The sequence below is a fragment of the Erythrolamprus reginae genome, chromosome 6 (assembly GCF_031021105.1).
Source record: "Erythrolamprus reginae isolate rEryReg1 chromosome 6, rEryReg1.hap1, whole genome shotgun sequence".
Classification (NCBI taxonomy): Eukaryota; Metazoa; Chordata; class Lepidosauria; order Squamata; family Dipsadidae; genus Erythrolamprus; species Erythrolamprus reginae.
Genome location: NC_091955.1, coordinates 2,021,959 through 2,045,642, shown reverse-complemented (window position 1 = coordinate 2,045,642; position 23,684 = coordinate 2,021,959). Strand labels below are relative to the sequence as shown.

The 23,684-nt window shown below is 41.8% G+C and overlaps 1 protein-coding gene across 1 annotated transcript in view; it reads left to right on the top strand.

Annotated features, from left to right (window-relative positions):
* CAMK1D (calcium/calmodulin dependent protein kinase ID) overlaps positions 1–22,291 on the top strand; it is a 154,138-nt gene extending 131,847 nt beyond the window's left edge. The window contains exons 5-11 of the mRNA XM_070755030.1: positions 3,199–3,325; positions 8,616–8,691; positions 10,441–10,553; positions 11,168–11,246; positions 16,987–17,074; positions 17,786–17,927; positions 21,178–22,291. Coding sequence (XP_070611131.1) covers positions 3,199–3,325; positions 8,616–8,691; positions 10,441–10,553; positions 11,168–11,246; positions 16,987–17,074; positions 17,786–17,927; positions 21,178–21,302 — 750 coding nt within the window. The 3' untranslated portion in view covers positions 21,303–22,291. The remainder of the gene's footprint in view (positions 1–3,198; positions 3,326–8,615; positions 8,692–10,440; positions 10,554–11,167; positions 11,247–16,986; positions 17,075–17,785; positions 17,928–21,177) is intronic.
* Positions 22,292–23,684: the final 1,393 nt, after the last annotated feature.

Below are 23,684 nucleotides of genomic sequence, written 5' to 3'. Positions count from 1 at the left end.
TCCAGGAAGACACACACCACACGATAAAAGGAAAACCCAAAAGTTTTTATAAACAGAAAAACAGATACAGCTCCCTTTTTAAATTTCAAAGGGATTTTCTGGTACATACAAGGCACAGGTTAAATGCAGTCCAATTGCTCACCCAATAACTGGGAAATTGAGTCCAATTCTAAAGTCCAGAGAGTCCACACACAATCTTGAACAGCACACAAACCACGATCTTGACGAAACAATGAATCAGATAAACTGCCACAAGGCTAAACCATCATGCTGTTCTTTTCATCTGTAGCACTAATTACAGCAGTCCCACCCAACCACAGGTGGCCTCATTTTCTCTTGTAATAATCCTTCAGTTGTTGTCTCCTATGCATCACTCTACGCACGCGTGGATGTGTCATTAATTCTTGCTCAGAATCCAGGGATGATACAGATGACAGATCTCCTCCTGGGCTGTCTGCCAAACTCCCCTCTTCCCTGTCACTCACGCTTCCTTGGTCAGAGGAGGCTTCGTCGGCAGATTCCATCGGGAGCAAAACAGACCTGTGGCCTGTGGATGTTCCCCCCACATCCACCTCCACATTCCTTGGGGCAGGAGCCGGGCCAGAGCTAACCACAACATTTAGATATTTGCAACTTTTGCTAGTTGGGCAAGCTGTAGGTAAATTTGGAGACTCGATTTACATATCATCCTTTTACGTCATCATTGTCATGTCTGGCTCACTCACAAGGGACATGACCCAACTTGTTCTTCTTATGTTTCTCCTCAAATATTACTTTTTCAAGCCTAATTTCCTGATTTCTTTTTAATTGGAGGAGGAGTGTAGGAAGATAGACTGGTTGAACTGGGGGAAGGAGTCAAACAAGGACTTAGTCTAGAATCCCTAAGTGGACACAAAGGAAGTGAAGTTTCCATGAATGCCATTGATCTAGTCCCACCTGGTTTTGATTGATTTGAACATGTTCAAACATTATGCTGCCAAAAAGTCAAGTGTTTCCATTTGTTTGTCTACTCCGTATGTATTTATGTATGTATGTATGTATGTATGTATGTATGTATGTATGTATGTATGTATGTGTTGTGGTTAGCTCTGGCCCAGCTCCTGCCCCAAGGACTGTGGATGTGGGGGAGACATCCACATGCTGCAGGCCTGTTTTGCCCCCGGTGGAATGTGCTGATGAAGGCTCCTCTGACCAAGAAGACATGAGTGACAGGGAGGAGGATCAATTATCTAGCTCCTCCTTGGATTCAGAACAAGAGTTAATGATACAGCCATGCATGTGGAGAGCGATGCATAGGCAACGACAACTGAGAGATTATTATCAAAGAAAATGAGGCCACCTGTGGTTGGGTGGGGCTGTGGTCATTAGTGAGGCTGCTATAAAGAGCAGCCGGTGGGTTTGGCCATTGTGGAGGATTATCTGACCGTTGTGTTTCGTGCCTGCCTTGCTGACTTTGACCTTTGTGTGCTGATTTTTCCCCGCTTTGAAACTAACCCAGAGCAAAGTGTGTTTCACTTTGTGAAAGAAGAAGGACTGTGAATTGCCTCACAGCTGCAAGCTAAGTATCACAGAACTGATAAGGGACTTGTACAAATTACCAATTTGTTTGGAGACAAGTGCTCTTTGCTATACCAAAAGAGGGCTCTGTTTATTTGCATTTTCGGTATAAAGAACATTGTTTTGAATTTTCAAACGTGTGTGTGTGTGTCTGAAATTGTACCTGTGAATTTTTGGGAGGATTCTACCAGAGAGCCCGACAGAACAGTATGTATGCATGTATGTATGTATGTATGTATGTATGTGTTCGTTCGTTCATCCATTCATTCATCGGATTTGTATGCCGCCCCTCTCCAAGGACTCGGGAAAGCTCACAACATAATAAAAACAGTATACAATATCAAGTCTAAAATCCAATTAATATAATTAATTACTCTAAAAACACTGGAGCATTAAAATCATTCATTCACTTTTAACAACAAAAATACATCGCACTCATCGGCCAGAAGCTAGAGTCTAATGACCCCAGGCCTGGTGCCAAAAATGGGTTTTCTAAGTTCTTACGGAAGGCGAGGAGGGTGGGAGTTATACGAATCTCTGGGGAGAGCTGATTCCAGAGGGCTGGGGCCCCCACAGAAAAGGCTCTTCCCCTAGGCCCTGCCAAGAGACATTGTCTAGTTGATGGGACTTGGAAAAGGTCGACTTTGTGGGACCTAACATGTCGCTGGGACTCATGCGGCAGAAAGAGGTCCCGCAAGTAATGTGGTCCGAATTTATTAGTTTCATTAGCCGAGTCCAACTAGCTGTTGCGTTGCCAAATTCTTCACACCGAAGTCACCCCAGCCTGTTGTAATTAGGCAAAGAACAAAGCACGCTTACCCTCTTTGTAAGGTATTTGAAAATTATTTTCAGTAGTTTAATCAGCTAAGATAGTCTCTGCTAAGATTGTCTCTCCGGCTCATCTCTTCAAGACGCATTCCTCTTTAGCTTCGTTTAATTGTGTTTAACTCATCAACTCCGTTTTCTTGTTTCTTGTAAATCAAAGACTTCCAATTAACTGCTGCACAGGCTTGGCGATGCAAGATTTTAAACGTATTTTTACATTGGGTGGGGGGGAAAAGCCCCAGATGGAATTATTATTATTATTATTATTATTATTATTATTATTTATTAGATTTGTATGCCGCCCCTCTCCAAAGACTCGGGGCGGCTAACAACAATATAAAAAAGACAATGTAAACAAATCTAATATTAAAAACAATCTAAAAAACCCCCCAATTTAAAAAACCACTCATACATACAAGCATACCATGTATAAATTCTATAAGCCTAGGGGGAAGAGAAATTTCAATTCCCCCACGCCTGATGACAGAGATGGATTTTAAGGAGCTTACAAAAGGCAAGGAGGGTGGGGGCAACTCTGATATCTGGGGGGAGCTGGTTCCAGAGGGTCGGGGCCGCCACAGAGAAGGCTCTTCTCCTGGGTCCCACCAAACGACATTGCTTAGTCGACGGGACCCGGAGAAGGCCAACTCTGTGGGACCTAACCGGTCGCTGGGATTCGTGCGGCAGAAGGCGGTCCTGGAGATATTCTGGAATGGAAACTAGAAACACATTGTATTGGACTCAAAATCTACATTCTTCTATCATCCCTTCTCATATAATGGCTATTTTTCTCTCTCTCTTTACTCTTCCCTAAAGCCTGAAAATCTACTCTACTACAGTCAGGATGAAGATTCTAAAATCATGATCAGCGATTTTGGATTGTCCAAAATGGAAGGGAAAGGAGATGTCATGTCCACAGCCTGTGGAACCCCAGGATACGTTGGTAAGTGCCCCAAATAGAAACATAGAAGATTGACAGCAGAAAAAGACCTCCTGGTCCATCTAGTCTGTCCCTTATACTATTTCTTGTATTTTATCATAGGATGGATCTATGTTTATCCCAGGCACGTTTCAATTCAGTGACTGTGGATTGACCAACCACGTCTGCTGGAAGTTTGTTCCAAGCATCTACTCCTCTTTCAGTCAAATAATATTTTCTCCCGTTGCTTCTGATCTTTCCCCCAACTAACTTCAGATTGTGTCCCCTTGTTCCTGTGTTCACTTTCCTATTAAAAACACTTCCCTCCTGGACCTTATTTAACCCTTTAACATATTTAAATGTTTCAATCATGTCCCCCCCTTTTCCTTCTGTCCTCCAGACTAGACAGATGGAGTTCATTGAGTCTTTCCTGATCAGTTTGATGCTTGAGACCTTCCACCATTATTGTAGGCTGTAGCCCATCTTTGGACCCCTTCAATTTGATCAATATCTATTTGTAGGTGAGGTCTCCAGAACTGGACACAGTATTATTCCAAATGGGGTCTCACCAGCGCTCTATGCAGCGGGATCACAATCTCCCTCTTCTTGCTTGTTATACCTCTAGCTGTGCAGCCAAGCATTCTACTTGCGTTCTGAGTATGCAAGATTTAGAAAATAGACATTCCGTGCATCCTCACAAAAGCTTGGACCTTTTCATAAAACATGTCAGATTTAGTCTTTAACTTACTACCATTCATTTAGTGACAGGGCCAGAAAAGGCAGGGAGAAGCCTCCGTGGGGCCTCTCTAGGAATCTCCTAGGAGGAAACAGGGCCTCCACCCTCCCTGTGGTTTCCCCAATCACACACATTATTTGCTCTTACATTGATTCCTATGGGAAAAATTGCTTATTATTATTATTATTATTATTATTATTATTATTATTATTATTTATTAGATTTGTATGCCGCCCCTTTCCGTAGACTCGGGGCAGCTCACAACACAATAAAAACAGTTCATGACAAATCTAATAATTTACAATTTAAAATATTTTAAAAACCCCATTATTAAACAGACATACACACAAGCATACCATACATAAATTATATAGGCCCGGGGGAGATATCTCAGTTCCCCCATGCCTGACGACAAAGGTGGGTTTTAAGGAGTTTACGAAAGGCAAGGAGGGTAGGGGCAGTTCTAATCTCGGGGGGGAGCTGGTTCCAGAGAGTCGGGGCCGCCACAGAGAAGGCTCTTTTTCCCCTGGGGCCCGCCAACTGACATAAAAACCTTTCTACTTAGGAACCTGGTCACAGAACGAATTAAGTTCGTAATTGGAGGTACCACTGTACTACTCACATTGTTTGAGCAGGACTAGAAGACCTCCAAGGTCCCTTCTAGCTCTATTCTAAACTGAAGACTCAGCCTTGGGTATCCATTTACTTTGATCAAGGTTCTTTGCTCATCACCCGCTTCGGGGATCTTTATACTCCACTGTCAATAACTTTTTCAGTGGTTCAAACGCAGGCTTATGTTTCATTTAATTTCCAGTGCCTGCCAGCTCTTCTCCATCCTTCTGTGACTTGTTACCGAGGCAACGTGGGACAGGGACTTGAAAACGATGCTGGCCTTCTTAGATTATGCCCTCGGCTACATCTTCCATTGCTGCGATACCCCAGAACGAAATCCTTGATTATTTCTCTCGCTCTGTCTTCCTCCAAGCAGACCTCCTGGGTCCCAGGGATACTGTCCAATTATCAGCATTTACTTAATTTTTTCCCAGGCATATAATTTGACTTTCCTTTCTCGCACACCTTTCTCCCAGGTTCTAAACAGCAGCTAAATTTAAACCCTCGCGTTGAAAAAACGAAGACGAGAAACCTCCTCCTTTCTCTGAAATCCATCCATTAAAAAAAGAATTATTTTTTTAAAAAGTATTGTTTTCCCGAAAGTTAACTTGGGCATCTGACTGGTCAAGGAACAATTTGAACTAATTGACCATTGTTCTGTCGGGCTCTCTGGTAGACTCCTCCCAAAAATTCACAGGTACAAATTTCAGACACACACACATTTGAAAATTCAAAACAATGTTCTTTATAATGAAAATTCACTTAAGCCAAGCCCTCTTTTGGGATAGCAAAGAGCACTCGTCTCCAAACAAACTGGTAATTTGTACAAGTCCCTTATCAGTTCTGTGATACTTAGCTTGCAGCTGTGAGGCAATTCACAGTCCTTCTTCTTTCACAAAGTGAAACACACTTTGCCCTGGTTTAGTTTCAAAGCGGGGAAAAATCAGCACACAAAAGGTCAAAGTCAGTAAAGCAGTCACGAAACACAACGATCAGATAATCCTCCACAATGGCCCAACCCACAGGCTGCTATTTATAGCAGCCTCACTAATGACCACAGCCCCACCCAACCACAGGTGGCCTCATTTTGTTTGATAATAATCTCTCAGTTGTTGCTGCCTATGCATCGCTCTCTGCATGCGTGGCTGTATCATTAACTCTTGTTCTGAATCCAAGGAGGAGCTAGATAATTGATCTCCTTCTGAGCTATCTGCCCCACTCTCCTTCTCCCTGTCACTCATGTCTTCTTGGTCAGAGGAGCCTTCATCAGCAGATTCCACCGGGGGCAAAACAGGCCTGCAGCATGTGGATGTCTCCCCTACATTCACAGTCCTTGGGGCAGGAGCAGGGGCAGAGCTAACCACAACATTAGTGAAGGCGAATCCAGCTTCTCCATTGACTTTGCTGGTCAGAAGTTCGTAAAATGGGATCATTATGTGACCCAATGATCATAATTCAATGTCTCAATTTGCTCCAAAGTTTATGACTTTGAAAAACGGACGTAAGTCGCATTTTATCAGTGCCATTGTAACTTTGAACAGTCACTAAACAAAGTGTCGTAACGATCTGTAATTCAGAAGATTATCCTCCACTCAAGGTTATTATTTAAGGGAAAGCAAGTAGAATGCTTGGCTGCATAGCTTGAGGTATAACAAGCAGGAAGAGGGAGATTGTGATCCCGCTGTATAGAGCACTGGTGAGACCACATTTGGAATAATACTGTGTCCAGTTCTGGAGACTCACCTACAAAAAGAGATTGAACGGGTCCAAAGACAGGCTACAAGAATGGTGGAAGGTCCTCAGCATAAAACCTATCAGGAAAGACTCCATGAACTCCATCTGTATAGTCTGGAGGACAGAAGGAAAAGGTGGGGGCATGATTGAAACATTGAAATAGGTTAAAGGGTTTAATAAGGTTCAGGAGGGAAGTGTTTTTAATAGGAAAGTGAACCCAAGAACAAGGGGGCACAATCTGAGGTTAGTTGGGGGAAAGATCAAAAGCAACATGAGAAAATATGATTTGACTGAAAGAGTAGTAGATCCTTGGAACAAACCTTCCAGCAGACGTGGTTGGTCAATCCACATTAACTGAATTGAAACATGCCTGGGATAAACATATATCCATCCTAAGATAAAATACGGGAAATAGTATAAGGGCAGACTAGATGGACCAGGAGGTCTTTTTCTGCTGTCAATCTTCTGTTGCTATGTTTCATTTTCAGTTGCCAAAATAATTTTTTGTGGGGCTTTTTTGAGCCGACAAAGTCATACAGAACCTTTTAAATGTCTTGCCTTTTTGAATTCCGTTAGGGATTTTGGGGACTTTTTAACACATCATCGCATAGCTGGCATAAAAAATACTTTCCGGTGGTTTTTCCATCAAATTGCACCTTGGAATGGATGCATTCGTGGGTTTTCTTGACATTTGCAGCTGAGTTTTCATTAATCGGGCCTTCAACCCATCCCGTTCTCGGATGCCAGCCAATCCCGGCTCCGAAGTGGAGACGTCAATCATTTGTATCTCAGCACACAACCTTGCAGGGCCTTGGATAACTTTGGGCTTTCTTCCCGCAGGAGATTCGCCCTTTCGTTTTGACAGGCAATTTCACCGCATTTCTTTCTTGCCAAAATACTGCTGACAAAGAGATTCATCATTAAGGAGGGGAAAAAACCCTGCGCGGTATAATAAGCAGCATCTAAAATAATCTCTGCTGTGGTTTCTAATTTCCTTTTGCCGACCAGAGCTCTGTCTTCACTCTGGTCACCGAAGGGAGAAATCAAACAATTTGCTTTTATCCCTTTTGCGCTCACATCGTTTATCTCAATTTTAGTGTGGGGGATGTTTATGGCTCAGAATGGCCCTTGCATAAATGACTGAGTCTTATTATGTTAAAAAACAGTCAGAAGAAGAGAAGCGAGGACCACAAAATGAACCCAGTCCCTTTTCTGAGTAAGATAGGATGTGATCTTGTAGGAAAAATTGCTGTGTTTTTTTCTCTCTTCCCTGTTCATTTTCTCCAACAATTTTTTTAAAAATTAGTACTTTTGGTAATAGACTGGACTGGAATGCAATAGAATAGAGTAGAGTAGAGTAGAGTAGAGTAGAGTAGAGTAGAGTAGAGTAGAGTAGATATATATATATCCATCCTAAGATAAAATACAAGGAACAGTATAAGGACAGACTAGATGGACCATGAGGTCTTTTTCTGCCATCAATCTTCTATGTTTCTATGAGTAGAGTAGAGTAGAGTAGCGTAGAGTAGAGTAGAGTAGCGTAGAGTAGACTAGAGTACATATATCCATCCCAAGATAAAATATAAGAAATAGTATAAGGGCAGACTAGATGGACCATGAGGTCTTTTTCTGCCGTCAGTCTTCTATGTTTCTATGAGTAGAGTAGAGTAGAGATTAGAATAGAATATAGAGTAGAGTATAGAATAGAGTCGAGTCGAGTAGGATATAGAGTAGAGTAGAGTAGAATAGAATAGAATAGAATAGAATAGAATAGAATTCTTTATTGGCCATGTGTGGTTGAACACAAGGAATTTGTCAATATGCTCTCAGTGTACATAAAAGAAAAGGTACAATTGTCAAGAATCATGTGGTACAATACTTCATGATTGTCATAGGGTTCAAATAAAATCAGGAAACTACCAATATTCATATAAATCGTAAGGACACAAGCAACAAGTGACAGTCATACAGTCATAAGTGGGAGGAAATGGGTGCTAGGAATGATGAGAAAAAACTAATAGTAATAGTAGTGCAGGAAGATAGGAAGGAGTTACAGGACAGTCTTCTGAGTTTGTCTGTTCTCTCCATTTCTGGCAGCTTGACAATTGGGCAGATTGGAGGGCATACGCTGCAGTGAGCAGGCCTTGAGTTCTCGGTTGGATGTTGGCCAGTTTCATTCGATGTTCTCTCATTGATGGATTTTCCCCCTCCTTCTTTCTTTCCTTCCTGCAGCTCCTGAAGTCCTTGCCCAGAAACCCTACAGCAAAGCGGTCGACTGCTGGTCCATCGGAGTGATTGCCTATATTCTGTAAGTATCGTCGCAAAACTTTTATTGGGAGCATCCAGGCTGGAGTAATTCACTAGGGAGACAGTATTGAGTAGACGTTCTAGTTTAGCACCAGGCTATGGAAAGATGAAATAGAAGACATGATGACGGTGATGATCCACCTCTACGTGCAGTTCTGGTTGGCATCATTTTTTGATGCAGCATAGAGGCAAACCTAGAGGCACAGTTGGTCATGGACTCAGGCATCCTGTGTTTTTGGCACCTGAGACTAACTCTGAGGTGTGAGTAGTTAAGAAGACGTGGTGTCAGAGACTGAAGGACAGCCAGGGCCTTCTGCACTTCCTGGGATGAGCGGAGAAAAGGAGAAGCCTCTTCTGGATGCTAGAGTGCATAGGGCCTCCAGGAGACATGAGTGGTTTGCTAGGAGGAGATTTACTTGAGAATAGCACTGCTGACTACTGAGACACACCCTCAGGGTATTTAAGAGTGAGTCGAGCCATGCTTCAGTGCAGAGAACAACGGAGTTCATTACAGTCACTTTAAATAGTGGTTTGTGTATTCAGCTTGTGTTTAAAAGAACACATTCGTGGCTCGTTATTAATGAACTTCAGCCTTCCCGTCAGCTTCTGACATCTACGCTCTTGAAATCTGGCTCCAACCTGGTAATTACTACCGTGTTTATCTTCTTTCTGGGACTTTGGCCAATTGATGAGGCTTTGCTAGATTTAATTCTCCTTTTGAAAAGACTTTTAAAGGACTCTTGAGACTTTTTGTAAATATTAAACCCTTTTATTAGTTATTTCATTGGTTTGCATCTGATTTCTGGCGGCTTGGCACTGAGACAGAACAGGTTCCTAATATGATTTGGTTGCGTATTTGTACCCGGACGACCATTAGGTGTTGAACTTCATGATTCTTGACAAAGTTATATTTTCTTTTATGTACACTGAGAGCATCTGCGCCAAAGACAAATCACTTGTGTGTCCAACCACACTTGGGCAATAAAGAATTGTATTGTATTCTATTCTATTCTATTCTATTCCAATCCAATCTAATCTAATCTATTCTATTTATGTACACTGAGAGCAAATGTACCAAAGACAAATCACTTGTGTGTCCAACCACACTTGGGCAATAAAGAATTGTATTGTATTGTATTCTATTCTATTCTATTCCAATCCAATCTAATCTAATCTAATCTATTCTATTTATGTACACCGAGAGCAAATGTACCAAAGACAAATCACTTGTGTGTCCAACCACACTTGGGCAATAAATAATTGTATTCTATTCTATTCTATTCTATTCTATTCTATTCCAATCCAATCCAATCTAATCTAATCTAATCTAATCTATTCTATTTATGTACACTGAGAGCAAATGTACCAAAGACAAATCCCTTGTGTGTCCAACTACACTTGGCCAATAAAGAATTCTATTCTATTCGAATCCAATCCAATCCAATCTATTCTAATGTATCATTTCTTTTATGTACACTGAGAGCAAATGCACCAAAGATAAATTCCAATCAAGCTTGGCAAATTAAAAATTCTATTCTATTCTATCAAATATTGGAGCACTACATATATTTTCTTAGCTGTGCTTGACCGGTAGCTTGAAGATGGAGAACTTGTATTTTTGAAACTGTTATTCAACTGACATTTGAATTGTCCAACTCCAAAACTATTAAAAAGAAAAAAAAAATCCTATGGATTTCTTCAGTGATGTTCCTTCCCCCTGACTTAACCCGTTTTTAATGTTCTTTTTCAGGCTCTGTGGCTACCCTCCATTCTACGATGAAAATGACTCCAAGCTCTTCGAGCAAATTCTGAAAGCAGAATACGAATTTGACTCACCCTACTGGGATGATATTTCTGAATCTGGTAAGAGACCAGTTAGGATCATTCACGGATAACAACCATTTTAAATAGAAACATAGACACATAGAAACATATAGAGCACTGTGAGACCCCATTTGGAATAATACTGTGTTCAGTTCTGGAGACCTCACCTACAAAAAGATATTGACGAAATTGAACGGGTCCAAAGACGGGCTACAAGAATGGTGGAAGGTCTTAAGCATAAAACGTATCAGGAAAGACTTCATGAACTCCATCTGTATAGTCTGGAGGACAGAAGGAAAAGGGGGGACATGATTGAAACATTTAAATATGTTAAAGGGTTAAATAAGGTCCAGGAGGGAAGTGTTTTTAATAGGAAAGTGAACACAAGGGGACACAATCTGAGGTCAGTTGGGGGAAAGATTAAAAGCAACATGAGAAAATATTATTTTACTGAAAGAGTAGTAAATCCTTGGAACAAACTTCCAGCAGACGTGGTTGGTAAATCCACAGTAACTGAATTGAAACATGCCTGGGATAAACATATATCCATCCTAAGATATCCTAAAAAAAAATTCATTCTTTCTTTCTTTCTTTCTTTCTTTCTTTCTTTCTTTCTTTCTTTCTTTCTTTCTTCTGTTTTCCAATTCTCCCAGCGAAAGATTTTATTCGGAACCTGATGGAGAAAGATCCCAACAAAAGATATACCTGCGAACAGGCTGCCCGTCATCCGTGGTAAGGCCAGAGTTCCCCGTCATTTCTCATGTCCATAAATAGTTGTTTGCTTGTTTAATTTGTCAAACAAGTATAGGATAGTGGTTTACATAAACTACTATCCTATACTTGTTTGACAAATTATATGTTATGTTTATATAAACACAACATGGAAAGTAATGATAAAAAAAGACAATAGGACAATAGGACAGGGACGTTAGGCACAATGGTGCGCTTATACACGGCCCTTAAAGACCTCTTAGAAATGGAGGTCAACTGTAGACAATCTAAGGTTAAATATTTTGGGGTTTGGGGAAGAAAGGGGCGAGTACAAGTGCACTAGAGTGCCTTCCATCCCCTGTCCTATTGCCCTCCTATATCTCCTATACATTTCTTCTATTCCTATACCTCTTTCATTGATATGTTCTATTACTATATCTTCTTTTCTATTATTTCTTAGATATATTTTACTATGAGTATCTCCTCTATAACCTTCATCATGTATTTTACTATGTGTATATAGATATATACCCACTAAAACCCTCATTGTGTATTGGACAAAATAAATAAATAAAAATAAATAAAATAAACCACAGAGTCAGGGAGGACATTCCACTCTGTTGCTGAAGTTGTATTTTCTGCAGTCGAGTTTGGAGTGGTTTACATTTAGTTTGAATTTATTATGTGCCTGTGTGTTGTTGCGGTTGAAGGTGAAGTAGTCATTAACAGGAAGGATACTTTGGTATATGATTTTGTGAACTATAGTTAGATCAGTTCAGAGGTGACGTAGTTTAGTCTAATTTCAATATTTCAAGTCTGGTGGAATAAAGGTATTTGTTGTAAGTGGAGGAGTGAAGGACTCTTCTTGTGAAATATTTCTGGACACTCTTGGTTGTATTAATGTCTGATATGCAATGCAGGTTCCAGACATGTGAGCTGTATTCTAGAATTGGTCTGACAAATGTTTTGTATGTTCTGGTTAGCAGTTCAATGTTACCAGAGAAGAAGCTACACAAGATTAGATTAAAAACCCTTAGTGCCTTTTTGGCAATGTTGTTACAGGGGGCTCTAGGACTTAGGTAGTATATGAGTACTCCAAAGTCTTTGACAGGGTGAAGGTTGTGTACAAGTTCATAGAAACATAGAAACGTAGAAGATTGACGGCAGAATGACGGCGTAATCTTCATAATATCCAAGTATATACAGTGGTACTTCATCTTACGAACGCCTCTTCTAACGAACTTTTCGAGATACGAACCCGGTGTTTAAGACTTTTTTGCCTCTTCTTCCTAACTATTTTCACCTTACAAACCCAAGCCGCTGCTGCTGGGATGAAGGGGTTTCTTTTTCCCCCCTTTTTTGAAGAAAGAAAAGGGAGGGGCGGCTTGGAGGGGTAAAGACTTTGCAGAGAACAGCGTGCTTGCACAGGCACTGAAAGGGTGTCTTTTAAAGAAAGAAAAGGGAGGGGTGCCCCCCTTGCCTTTCTTCCTTCCCACTCACCCTTTAGCCTAGCCTTGCTTCTTCCACCCGCCCCCTTTAGCTGCTCCTCCCTGCCCTCTGTTCGCCTCCCTTCTAAAGTTTGGGATTTTCCTGAAGGATTTGCACGCATTATTTGCTTTTACATTGTTTCCTATGGGAAACATTGTTTCGTCTTACGAACCTTTCACCTTACGAACCTCCTCGTGGAACCAATTAGCCCAGTCAACGAAGTGGTGGAAGTGATGTGCCGGTGCCTGGAGGCTGTTGGGGCCTGGATGGGTGTCAACAGACTCAAACTCAACCCGGATAAGACGGAGTGGCTGTGGGTTCTGCCTCCCAAGGACAATCCCATCTGTCCATCCATTACCCTGGGGGGGGAATTACTGACCCCCTCAGAGAGGGTCCGCAACTTGGGCGTCCTCCTCGATCCACAGCTCACATTAGAAAACCATCTCTCAGCTGTGGCGAGGGGGACGTTTGCCCAGGTTCGCCTGGTGCACTAGTTGCGGCCCTATCTGGACCGGGACTCATTGCTCACAGTCACTCATGCCCTCATCACCTCGAGGTTTGACTACTGTAATGCTCTCTACATGGGGCTACCTTTGAAAAGTGTTCGGAAACTTCAGATCGTGCAGAATGCAGCTGCGAGAGCAGTCATGGGCTTACCCAGGTATGCCCATGTTTCACCATCACTCCGCAGTCTGCATTGGCTGCCGATCAGTTTCCGGTCACAATTCAAAGTGTTGGTTATGACCTTTAAAGCCCTTCATGGCATCGGACCAGAATATCTCCGAGACCGCCTTCTGCCGCACGAATCCCAGCGACCGATTAGGTCCCACAGAGTGGGCCTCCTCCGGGTCCCGTCAACTAAACAATGTCGGTTGGCGGGCCCCAGGGGGAGAGCCTTCTCTGTGGCGGCACCGACTCTCTGGAACCAACTCCCCCCGGAGATCAGAACTGCCCCTACTCTTCCTGCCTTCCGTAAACTCCTCAAAACCCACCTTTGCCGTCAGGCATGGGGGAACTAAACATCTCCCCCTGGGCACATTTAATTTATACATGGTATGCCTGTGTGTGTGTCTGTTAGTATATGGGGTTTTTTAAATCTTTAAATATTTTAATTAATTGAATTATTTATGATTTGTTTTACACTTGTTGTGAGCCGCCCCGAGTCTTCGGAGAGGGGCGGCATACAAATCCAAATAATAAATAAATAAATAAATAAATAAAATTAAGTTCGTATCAGGAGGTACCACTGTATTTAGTATTCTGATTCTTTTTACCAATGTGTAGGACAATCACATTTGTCTCTGGGGAAAGATCCAAACGCAAAGAGAAAATACCACAGAAGAAAGAGAAGGCGCTGAAAATTTAATTATAATAATATCATAGCCTGTCGGGGGGAAAAACAGACTTGGATTTTTAAGCTCCAGGCAACTCACTGTTTATGATGCAAGTCAGACCGCACGCGTTAGATCTGCGATTCAGCCCAAGCAAGCAGAGAGGATATGTTTTTGAAATGGAAAATCGAAGGAGCGAAAAATTGAACGCTCTTTTCGCTCACCGTCAAGGGAAAATTTGCGATGTGCTCCCAATGAAACGGCAATCTGCCATCCTCATCCTCCATTCCTTTTATGCGCGTGTGTCCACATCTTCCGAGATGCGAAAAACAGCACAACAGGAAAACTGAAAGTCTGTTTTTCCAAACTTCTGCTTTGACTGTTTTTCACACTCCGGGGCTTCAGGAAGCCTCCGGAGTGCAAAAAAACAGCACAACAGGCAAACACAAAGTCTGTTTTTCCAAACTTCCCGTTTGGCTGTTTTTCGCACTCCGGGGCTTCAGGAAGCTGCCGGAGTGCAAAAAACCCAGCACAATGGACAAACCGGAAGTCCATTCTTCATTTGCCCATTGGGTGGTTTTTGGCACTTTCCTGAAGTCTCCAGATGGCGAAATGACCTTCCCCAAGGGCCGAAAATCGGCTGGCTAGTGTGCGCATACACGCTGGAGCTGATGTAAGGCAACACATTGCTACAGGGAAGATGAGGTATGCAGAACCAGTAGAAAAATTTTGATTTCTTTTCTTTTTTCCCTTCTGGGCTCTGGATACGTTTTTCCCATTGCAGTAAATGAGGTTGAATGTGTATAATTTTAGAAGAGCTGTGATTGCATGTGTGTGTGTGTACATACACATACAGTTTATATAGTAGATAATGTATATTTTGGTGTGCCTGTGTGTAATATGTATGTACACATAGAGAATACATATACATAGAATTAAAGAGTATATTTTGGATGTTCAGTCATAGTAAATAGATAAGGAAATTGTATCTCTTGGAGGTGAGGAGAGGACAGGCACTCTAACCCTAACCCTGGATGTGAGTGACATCAAGTTGGCCACCTTTAAGCCAGTCACATGACCTTTAAGCCATCCCCGGTCACATGGCTGGCTAGTCACTCCCACCTGGTCACATGGCCAGCAAGCCACACCCACAAAATAAGCCACGCCTACAGTGTGGTAGTAAAAATGCTCCACGTGCCACCTACGGTACGCGTGCTATAGGTTCACCATCACTGGAATAAGTGAACTGGTTAAGCACAGAAGATACCTTGAAGGGAGAAAGCTGACTCTGAATTTCCGACAGTTGAGGGCTGTGGAGACCTTCCCTCTCATTTGCAAGGCAAGACCAGAAAAGTTTGACCCGACAAATTTTGGCAGGAAGCTTTAAAGGGAGCTTTTGTTTATAGAAGGAAAGAAAACCTTCTGGTGTTCAGAAAGTGGTTGACTGAAGATGTGCCAAGATGATTCCGCTGACCCATCTGCAATAAAACCCAAGCTTAGATATATCACTTCTTGGCCAGATGTTTTCCTTGGCAAGAACTAAGTCCCACTGGCTCACCTAGAAAACTAAGTAGAACCAACCCCGCGGAATATTCGAATGGGCGATTCGCCACCTAGGAAACCATGAAGTTGTAAGCTGGTTTGGAAATGTGAGCCAGGGTGGCGCTCCAGGTAGAGTGCTGTACTGCAGGCCACTGAAGCTGACTGTTAGATCTGTAGGTCAGTGGTTCAAATCTCTTTACCGGCTCAAGGTTGACTCAGCCTTCCATCCTTCCGAGGTGGGTCAAATGAGGACCCGGATTGTGGGGGCGATAGGCTGGTGGCTCTGTTAAAAAGTGCTATTGCTAACATGTTGTAAGCCCCCCTGAATCTAAGGAGAAGGGCGGCATTAAAAAAATTGAATAAATAAATAAATAATAAATAAATAAATCTGAAATCGGAGTTCTGTAGGCGAAGAGCGGGCAGAGATGGGAGGGAGTCAAGCAAGTCATCAGCCAAGAGTCATTACATTGCCACAAATGGTTTAAGTCCAACCCATTTCAATTCATAGTCTCCTTCTATCATGGCGTCCTTTTTCTCTGTTGATCAGAAGTCTGGTTCCCCAACCATAGAGTTTCCTCCTAACATGGTGTCCTTTTTCCTCTGCTGACCGGAAGTCTGGTTCCCCAACCATAGAGTCTCCTTCTAGCATGGCATCCTTTTTCCTCTAGTTGACCAGTTCCCCCCGACCATATAGTCTCCTCCTATCATGGCATACCTTTTCCTCTGCTGACCAGAACTCTGGTTCCCAGACCATAGAGTCTCCTCCTAGCACAGCAATCTCCCCCTCCCTTGTTGACTGGAAGTCTGGTTCCTCCACCATAGAGTCTTTTCCTAGCGCGTCATCCTTTTTCCTCTTCTTGTCCTAACCGAAAGCCCTATCAATTGTGGAGCCAACCAGTGACTGGGAGCTGCAGCAGATGGTGTGAAAGAGCCGCACGCGGCTCCAGAGCTGTGGGTTGCTGACTCCTAACCTAGCCTGATAACCAGAAGAACTTCTAACTGGACATATGCCACAGGAAGGCAAAGATTAGACAATTTTGAGTGAGCAAGCTATATATTCAAAGCTTCGTGCTGTTGTAAATATTTACAACAGCACGAAGCTTGAAACTTCAGCCTGATGATGGTGAATGTGATTTCACCGAAACGTCGCATAGACACTCAAATTATTACTCGGGGCAAAACCCATCATCATCATCCAAGAATAAAATGTACTGCTGTGTTTAATTCTGAGTTTCCTTGGTAACCATCAGGGCAGTTATCCTCTTACTGAACCCGTTGATAAAAAAAATGTAGAGCTGGATTTCATTCTTGTCTTGGGAAGAACGACGAGAAACATTCCAGCATTTGTAAACTTTCAATGACTTCATCAAACATCTTCTTTGTTTCATTTTATTTTTCAGGATCGCCGGTGACACAGCCCTCAGCAAAAACATCCATGAGTCTGTCAGCGCTCAGATTCGGAAGAACTTTGCAAAAAGCAAATGGAGAGTAAGTTCTTTTGTTGGAGAGGACTATGACTGACTGATTAACTGACTGACTGACTGACTGTATGTCTGGATGACTGGATAATTGGATGACTGACTGACTGACTGACTGACTGACTGACTGACTGACTGACTGACTGACTGACTGACTGAGAATCTGACTGACTGACTGTATGTCTAGATGACTGGATAATTGGATGACTGACTGACTGACTGACTGACTGACTGACTGACTGACTGACTGATTGACTGACTGACTGACTGTGTGTCTGACTGGATGACTGACTGACTGACTGGCTGTATGTCTGGATGACTGGATAATTGGATGACTGACTGACTGTGTGTCTGACTGACTGACTGACTAACTGACTGATTGACTGACTGACTGTGTGTCTGACTGGATGACTGACTGTATGTCTGGATGACTGGATAATTGGATGACTGACTGACTGACTGACTGACTGACTGTGTGTCTGACTGACTGACTGACTAACTGATTGACTGACTGACTGTGTGTCTGACTGGATGACTGACTGATTGACTGGAGGACTGGTTGATTGGATGGTTAGATGACTGTCTGGTTGACCATCTGGATAACTGACTGACTGACTGACTGACTGACTGAATGGATGACTGTTATCCATTCAGTCAGTCAGTCAGTCAGTCAGTTATCCAGATAGTCAACCATTCATTTATTCATTCTCATCTTTTCCAGCAAGCGTTTAATGCCACAGCTGTGGTGAGACACATGCGGCGCTTACACCTGGGCAGCAGTTTGGATAGCGGTTCCAACATTAGTGTATCAAACAACCTTAGTTTGGCCAACCCCCTCCCAGATGGCACGACCAGAAAAGAGTGTAAGTACAATTGCATGCAACAGACGGCGGGTGGGAGAATACGTCAGGCATTTGGAGCAAGGCTCATTTAACCCAATATTGATCACCTTCTGTTACGTATAATATTGGCATTTTTTTACATGATATAAAGAAAGGGTTAGGACTCTGCATAGAGTTTGGAGTACAGCAACAAAGATGATCAGGGGACCGGAAGCTAAAACATATCAAAAATGGTTCCTGGAACTGGATATGTCAGTGAAAAGAAGGACTAACAGCAGTCTAACTAAAAACATCTAGGACTAATAGACCTAATAACAGTCTCCCAAAATCTGAGGGGCTGCCCCAAAAAAGAGGGAGTCAAGCTATTTTAATGGGTGCCCACACCCCAATCAAATTCAGGCTTGTAATGGAAACAGGCCATGATCTGTAAAAGACCATTGAGATGTATCTTTCATTTTATGAAAATCAATAAATAAACAAAAAAAAATTCAATAGGCTTGACACCTATTCTCCAAAACACCAGAAGGCAGGACAAGAAGTAATAGCTGGAAATTGAGGAGAAATGTCCTGACAGTGAGAACAATAATTACTGAGAACAGTAATAAAAACTTCCAGTGATGGAGCATTCACAACTTCTGGTGGCAAGCAGTTCCACTGGTTAATTATTCTAACTGTCACGAAATTTCTCCTTAGTTCTAAATTGCTTCTCTCCTTGTTCAGTTTCCACCCATTGCTTCTTGTTCTGCCCTCAGGTGTTTCGGAGAATAGGTTGACTGCCTCTTCTTTGTGGCAACCCCTAAGATATTGGGAGACTGCTATCATGTCTCCCTTGTGGGTTAACTATCCATGTGGAATGCCCTCTGTGGATATGATAGGATTAAACCTACATGCTGATCAAAGGTAACCCACTCCTTTGTTTAAGGAAATAATATTCATTTAGGCTTCTGTTTACCTAAGGTAATTAAAATCCTTCTGTTTGTCTAAGGTTAAAAAAACTAATTAGATACTCTTCTGTTTACTTAGCCATCCCGCCTTGACAGGATTATGTCTGCATGCTATCTGTTACATATTAATAATTCCCATTGTAACTAGGAATTAATACTTTATACTTGTATATGCAAGAAACTGGCTATAAATAATAAACTAGCAAGTCTAGGGGCAAAGTTTCAAATCATGAAGCTACTCATCCCAAAGAGATTTCATGGCCTGGACAAGCTTCGTTCTACAAATCATGATTTCTACCGTCCCATAGTCCTTTTTTCCCTTAAACTAGACATACTCAGTTCCAGCAACCATTCTTCATATGTTTTAGCCTCCATAATAATGCAGCCCTAGAGATAATTTGTCTTCCTCCTATATTTGGAGCTGGTCTGAATTTTCCGGGGCCCTGGATTTGATCCCGTTACCAAATCAAGTTGTTGCACCAAAATTCAGCCTGTCTCGCAGGTGGCTTGAATCAGATCTCTTGTCATTTTGATCGGCAGAATCTCCAAACGTCTCGTCTCCAAATGTCATTTCGAGTGTTGGGCGAACCGAACCTGCAAAGTTCGGGTTCGTACCGAACTTTGCGTGGTTCAGTATACTGAACCCGAACCTGAATTTTTGCAAAAGTTCGGCAAAAGTTCGGGTTCGGGTGCCGAGCCTGAACTTTAAAAAAAATTCGGGTGCCAAACCCGAACTTTGTTGGGTTCGCCCAACACTAGTCATTTCCTCTCCGGAGCAAAAGGAGGGAGTTTTAGAGATAGTCAAAGCAAGGCAGCTAATACTTGAAGATTTATTCCCATTTTGGAATTCAGTATCTAAAAGCAGCTTCAAGCGAGATGCCTGCGGTCCATCATCAGTGTTTGGATCAGGGACATGTGGTTCTAACGTGAATAATATGGACTTGCAAAAAAGATCATTAGAGATCCAATCAAACCATACTTATTTATTATGGCCCCAGGTCAGCATAATTTAATTTAATTTATTAGATTTACCACATTTTCCAGAGTATAAGACCCACCTTTTTCCTCCCTAAAAGAGGCTGAAAATTCCGTTGTGTCTTATATTCTGAATGTAGCTTTTCCCCCCCAACTCTAACTAGGTGCTAACAATCTTCCCAGCTCTTACCTTGCAGGTTCTTTCATTGTTATTCTTTGCAAAGAATGTTTTCCAAGCCCTCTTTACAGGATTTTTTTCATTGCTTTAACTTGCTCCAAATGTTTCTTTCCAGGCCTAACCAGGTGCTAACGATGTTCCCAGCTCCTTCCCACTTGCAAACTTTTTCATTGTTACTCTCTGTCAATAATGTTTTCCAAACCTGTCTTTGTATGGTTTTTTTATAGCTTTATGAGCCGGGAACATTATTAGCACCTGGAAAGAAACAATCTGAGCAAGGAGAGCAATGGAAAAAACCTGCAAAGACTTAGGGCTTGGAAAACATTCTTAGCAGAGAGTAACAATGAAAGAGCTTGCAAGACAGTAAGAGCTGGGAACATCATTAGCACCAGTTTAGGGCTGGAAAGAAACATTTGGAGCAAGTTAGACCAATAAAAAAACCTGCAAAGACTTAGGGCTTGAAAAACATTCTTTGCAGAGAGTAACAATGAAAGAGCTTGCAAGCCAGTAGGAGCTGGGAATATTGTTAGCACCTTGTTAGGGCTGGAAAGAAACTTACTCAGAGCAAGTTAGAATGATGGGAAAAAACCTGCAAAGACTTAGGACTTGGAAAACATTCTTCGCAGAGAGTAACAATGAAAGAGCCTGCAAAGTAAGTACATTAACAGGACCTGGTTAGGGCTGGAAAGAAATATGTGGAACAAATAAAGCAATGGAAAAAAAACCCTACAAAGACAGGTTTGGAATACATTCTTGGCAGAGAGTAACAATGAAAGAGCTTGCAAGCCAGTAAGAGCTGGGAATATTGTTAGCACCTTGTTAGGGCTGGAAAGAAACTTACTCAGAGCAAGTTAGAATAATGAAAAAAACCCTGCAAAGACTTAGGACTTGGAAATCATTCTTCGCAGAGAGTAACAATGAAAGAGCCTGCAAGGTAAGAGCTGGGAAGATCATTAGTAGCTAGTTAGGGCCCGGGAAAAAAGCTACATAAGACGCGCCCTAATTATCAGCCTCTTTTAGGAAGGAACAAGGTGCATCTTATACACCGAAAAATAGGGTATATCTTCTGAGCATTGCATCCATCGGTTGCCTAGATGTTGATGGTTGATGTCTCTTCTCTTTCTTTCTTTCTTCCTTCCTTCCTTTCTTTCTCTCTTTCTCTCTCTTCCTTCAGGCAATCCCTCGTCCACTCTCTGTAGTTTCACTTCTTCAGCTTCGCCTGGTATTTCTTCTGGCGGGGAGAGGAGGCCCAGACAGACAACGATAGCCACAACCACAATACACACAGGGACCAAGTGATCCAGGTCGACCCCATGAATCCCACCCAAGATGTCAGAGATGGAGGGTGGAAAATAGACCCATCTCGGTGCCCAAGCAGGCAGGGAAGGACGCTTTCCACCCCAGGTGATTTCATCCTGCATTGCAAAACACATCCAAAGCATTAGAAGAATAGGAGGATTTTAACAAAACACACACATACAAACACACACACACCAAAAAAAAAAAAGGCCATATTTTATACTGCGATGCCGAAAAGTTGCATTCATCGCGAACGGAAGGGACTTCAGAAGGATGGAGAAGAGAGAGACAACTGGTCCAGGAATAACCGAAATGTTCTGACTTTAAAGTGGACCTCTTTGTTAGTTCCTCAATGATTTAAGACTCTGTTCTCAGTGTTAACCTGCTTTGGTTTATCATTAACAAAATAGTTCAACTGGATTATGTAGAATAATTTCAAACATTTTTTTTCTTGGTTGTATTTTTGTATTTTCGGCTTTGTTGGAGGGCGGGCTGTTATTCTTTTTGTGTTTTTTTTGATTTTTTTCCAAAAAGTAGAGAATACGAAGAAGTTTGCATTAAACTTTCAAATCAGGAAGGCTTTCGCGGCGTGTTTTATATGTACATATGTACATATTTTTCTTATCTCCATAATTCTGGACTGCCGGAATTGTCTGGACCTTGCAAACGACGTCGAAAACAAACTGCTTTTGCATCCTATTTTGTTAAGAAAAATGGTTTCCTTCCAGCCCAACGGAACGGGAAGATTTCATGGGTTGGATTTAAGAATACAATTCTGTGTTAAATCCACAGAAATAATGTTTTATTCTCGGTTTGTATTCGCACCAGACTCATCTTCAGGGGCTCCAAAATGAATTTCCTTGTGGGTTTTTTTTTCCCCTTCCCTTTTTCAACCCTACAAAAACTTTATTATGGCCAAAGGCTAGCATATTCCATACAGTGTAATTTTTTTTAAAAAGATATGGAAGTATAAAATGACAGTATAAAAAGCAAATAATGAAAAGGTGACTGCGGAGAGGGGCGGCATACAAATCTAATAAATTGTTATTATTAAATTAATAAAACGCATCAGATGTAGACGCATCAGGAAATCAATGTGTTGTAAAAGACTTGTGATTCTTTCTAGTAAAATATGGAATTGTTTGTTTTAAATTGAGTGTCCTAAGCATAGGAGCTGGACAGCTTTCACCCAGGCAAAATGTAATTTTTCGCCCCATGAATATACCAATTGTTTATTAATTGTTTATTAATTGGATTTGTATGCCGCCCCTCTGCGAGGACCTAAAAAAAGATAAGTTTTATTCCCCAGTACTGACCTAGCAGTCATTTGCAGTAAGCAGTAAGGAGTAAATGTAGAGGTCTCCTGCAGGGGGTTGGACTAGATGACCTCCAAGGTCCCTTCCAACTCTAATAATGAATAAATAAATTCCTGAATCTGTTTCTTCCAGAAATGGTGGGCAGTTATGATATTAAAATCCACCTTGCATTAAAATGTGAACTTCCCAGCCGGGCGCAAAAAAACCTACACCTGACTTTTCCATTGTGGTTTACTTACTTAAGTCTCAAATAAAACGCGTTGCAAATTCTGAAAAGAAATTGCTGGCGTTGTGCGCTCGGAATCAAGGTGGGTTTTGCTATTATCTTCCTGCACAGCTTTCGGTTAAAGAATTGGGATTTAAAATGAGGAAAGGGAGGAAAAACTCTTCATGATGTCTTGATTTAGCTCAAACGGATCCACGATAAAGAAGAAAAAGAAGGATTTGACACCCAGAAACCACCAGTCTGAATTTTCTCCGAACATTTTTGAGCCAGGGGAAAAAAGCAATAATAATATTGACAAATGTCTATGGAGATTCTCAGTCATCCAGTTGTCCCAAAAGGTGCTTTTTCAAAAGACGGCTGGATTTTACATAGAAACATAGAAGATTGATGGCAGAAAAAGACCTCATGGTCCATCTAGTCTGCCCTTATGCTATTTCTTGTATTTTATCTTGGGATGGATCTATGTTTATCCCAGGCAGGTTTAGATTCAGTTACTGTGGATTTGCCAACCACGTCTGCTGGAAGTTTCTTCCAAGGATCTACTACTCTTTCAGTGAAATCATATTTTCTCACGTTGCTTCTGATCTTTCCCCCAACTAACTTCAGATTGTGCCCCCTTGTTCTTGGGTTCACTTTCCTATTAAAAACACCCCTCCTTAACCTTATTTAACCCTTTAACATATTTAAATGTTTCGATCATGTCCCCCCTTTCCCTTCTGTCCTCCAGACTATACAGATGGAGTTCATGAAGTCTTTCCTGATAAGTTTTATTGTTAAGACCTTCCACTATTTTTGTAGCCCGTCTTTGGACCCGTTCAATTTTATCCATCTCTTTTTGTA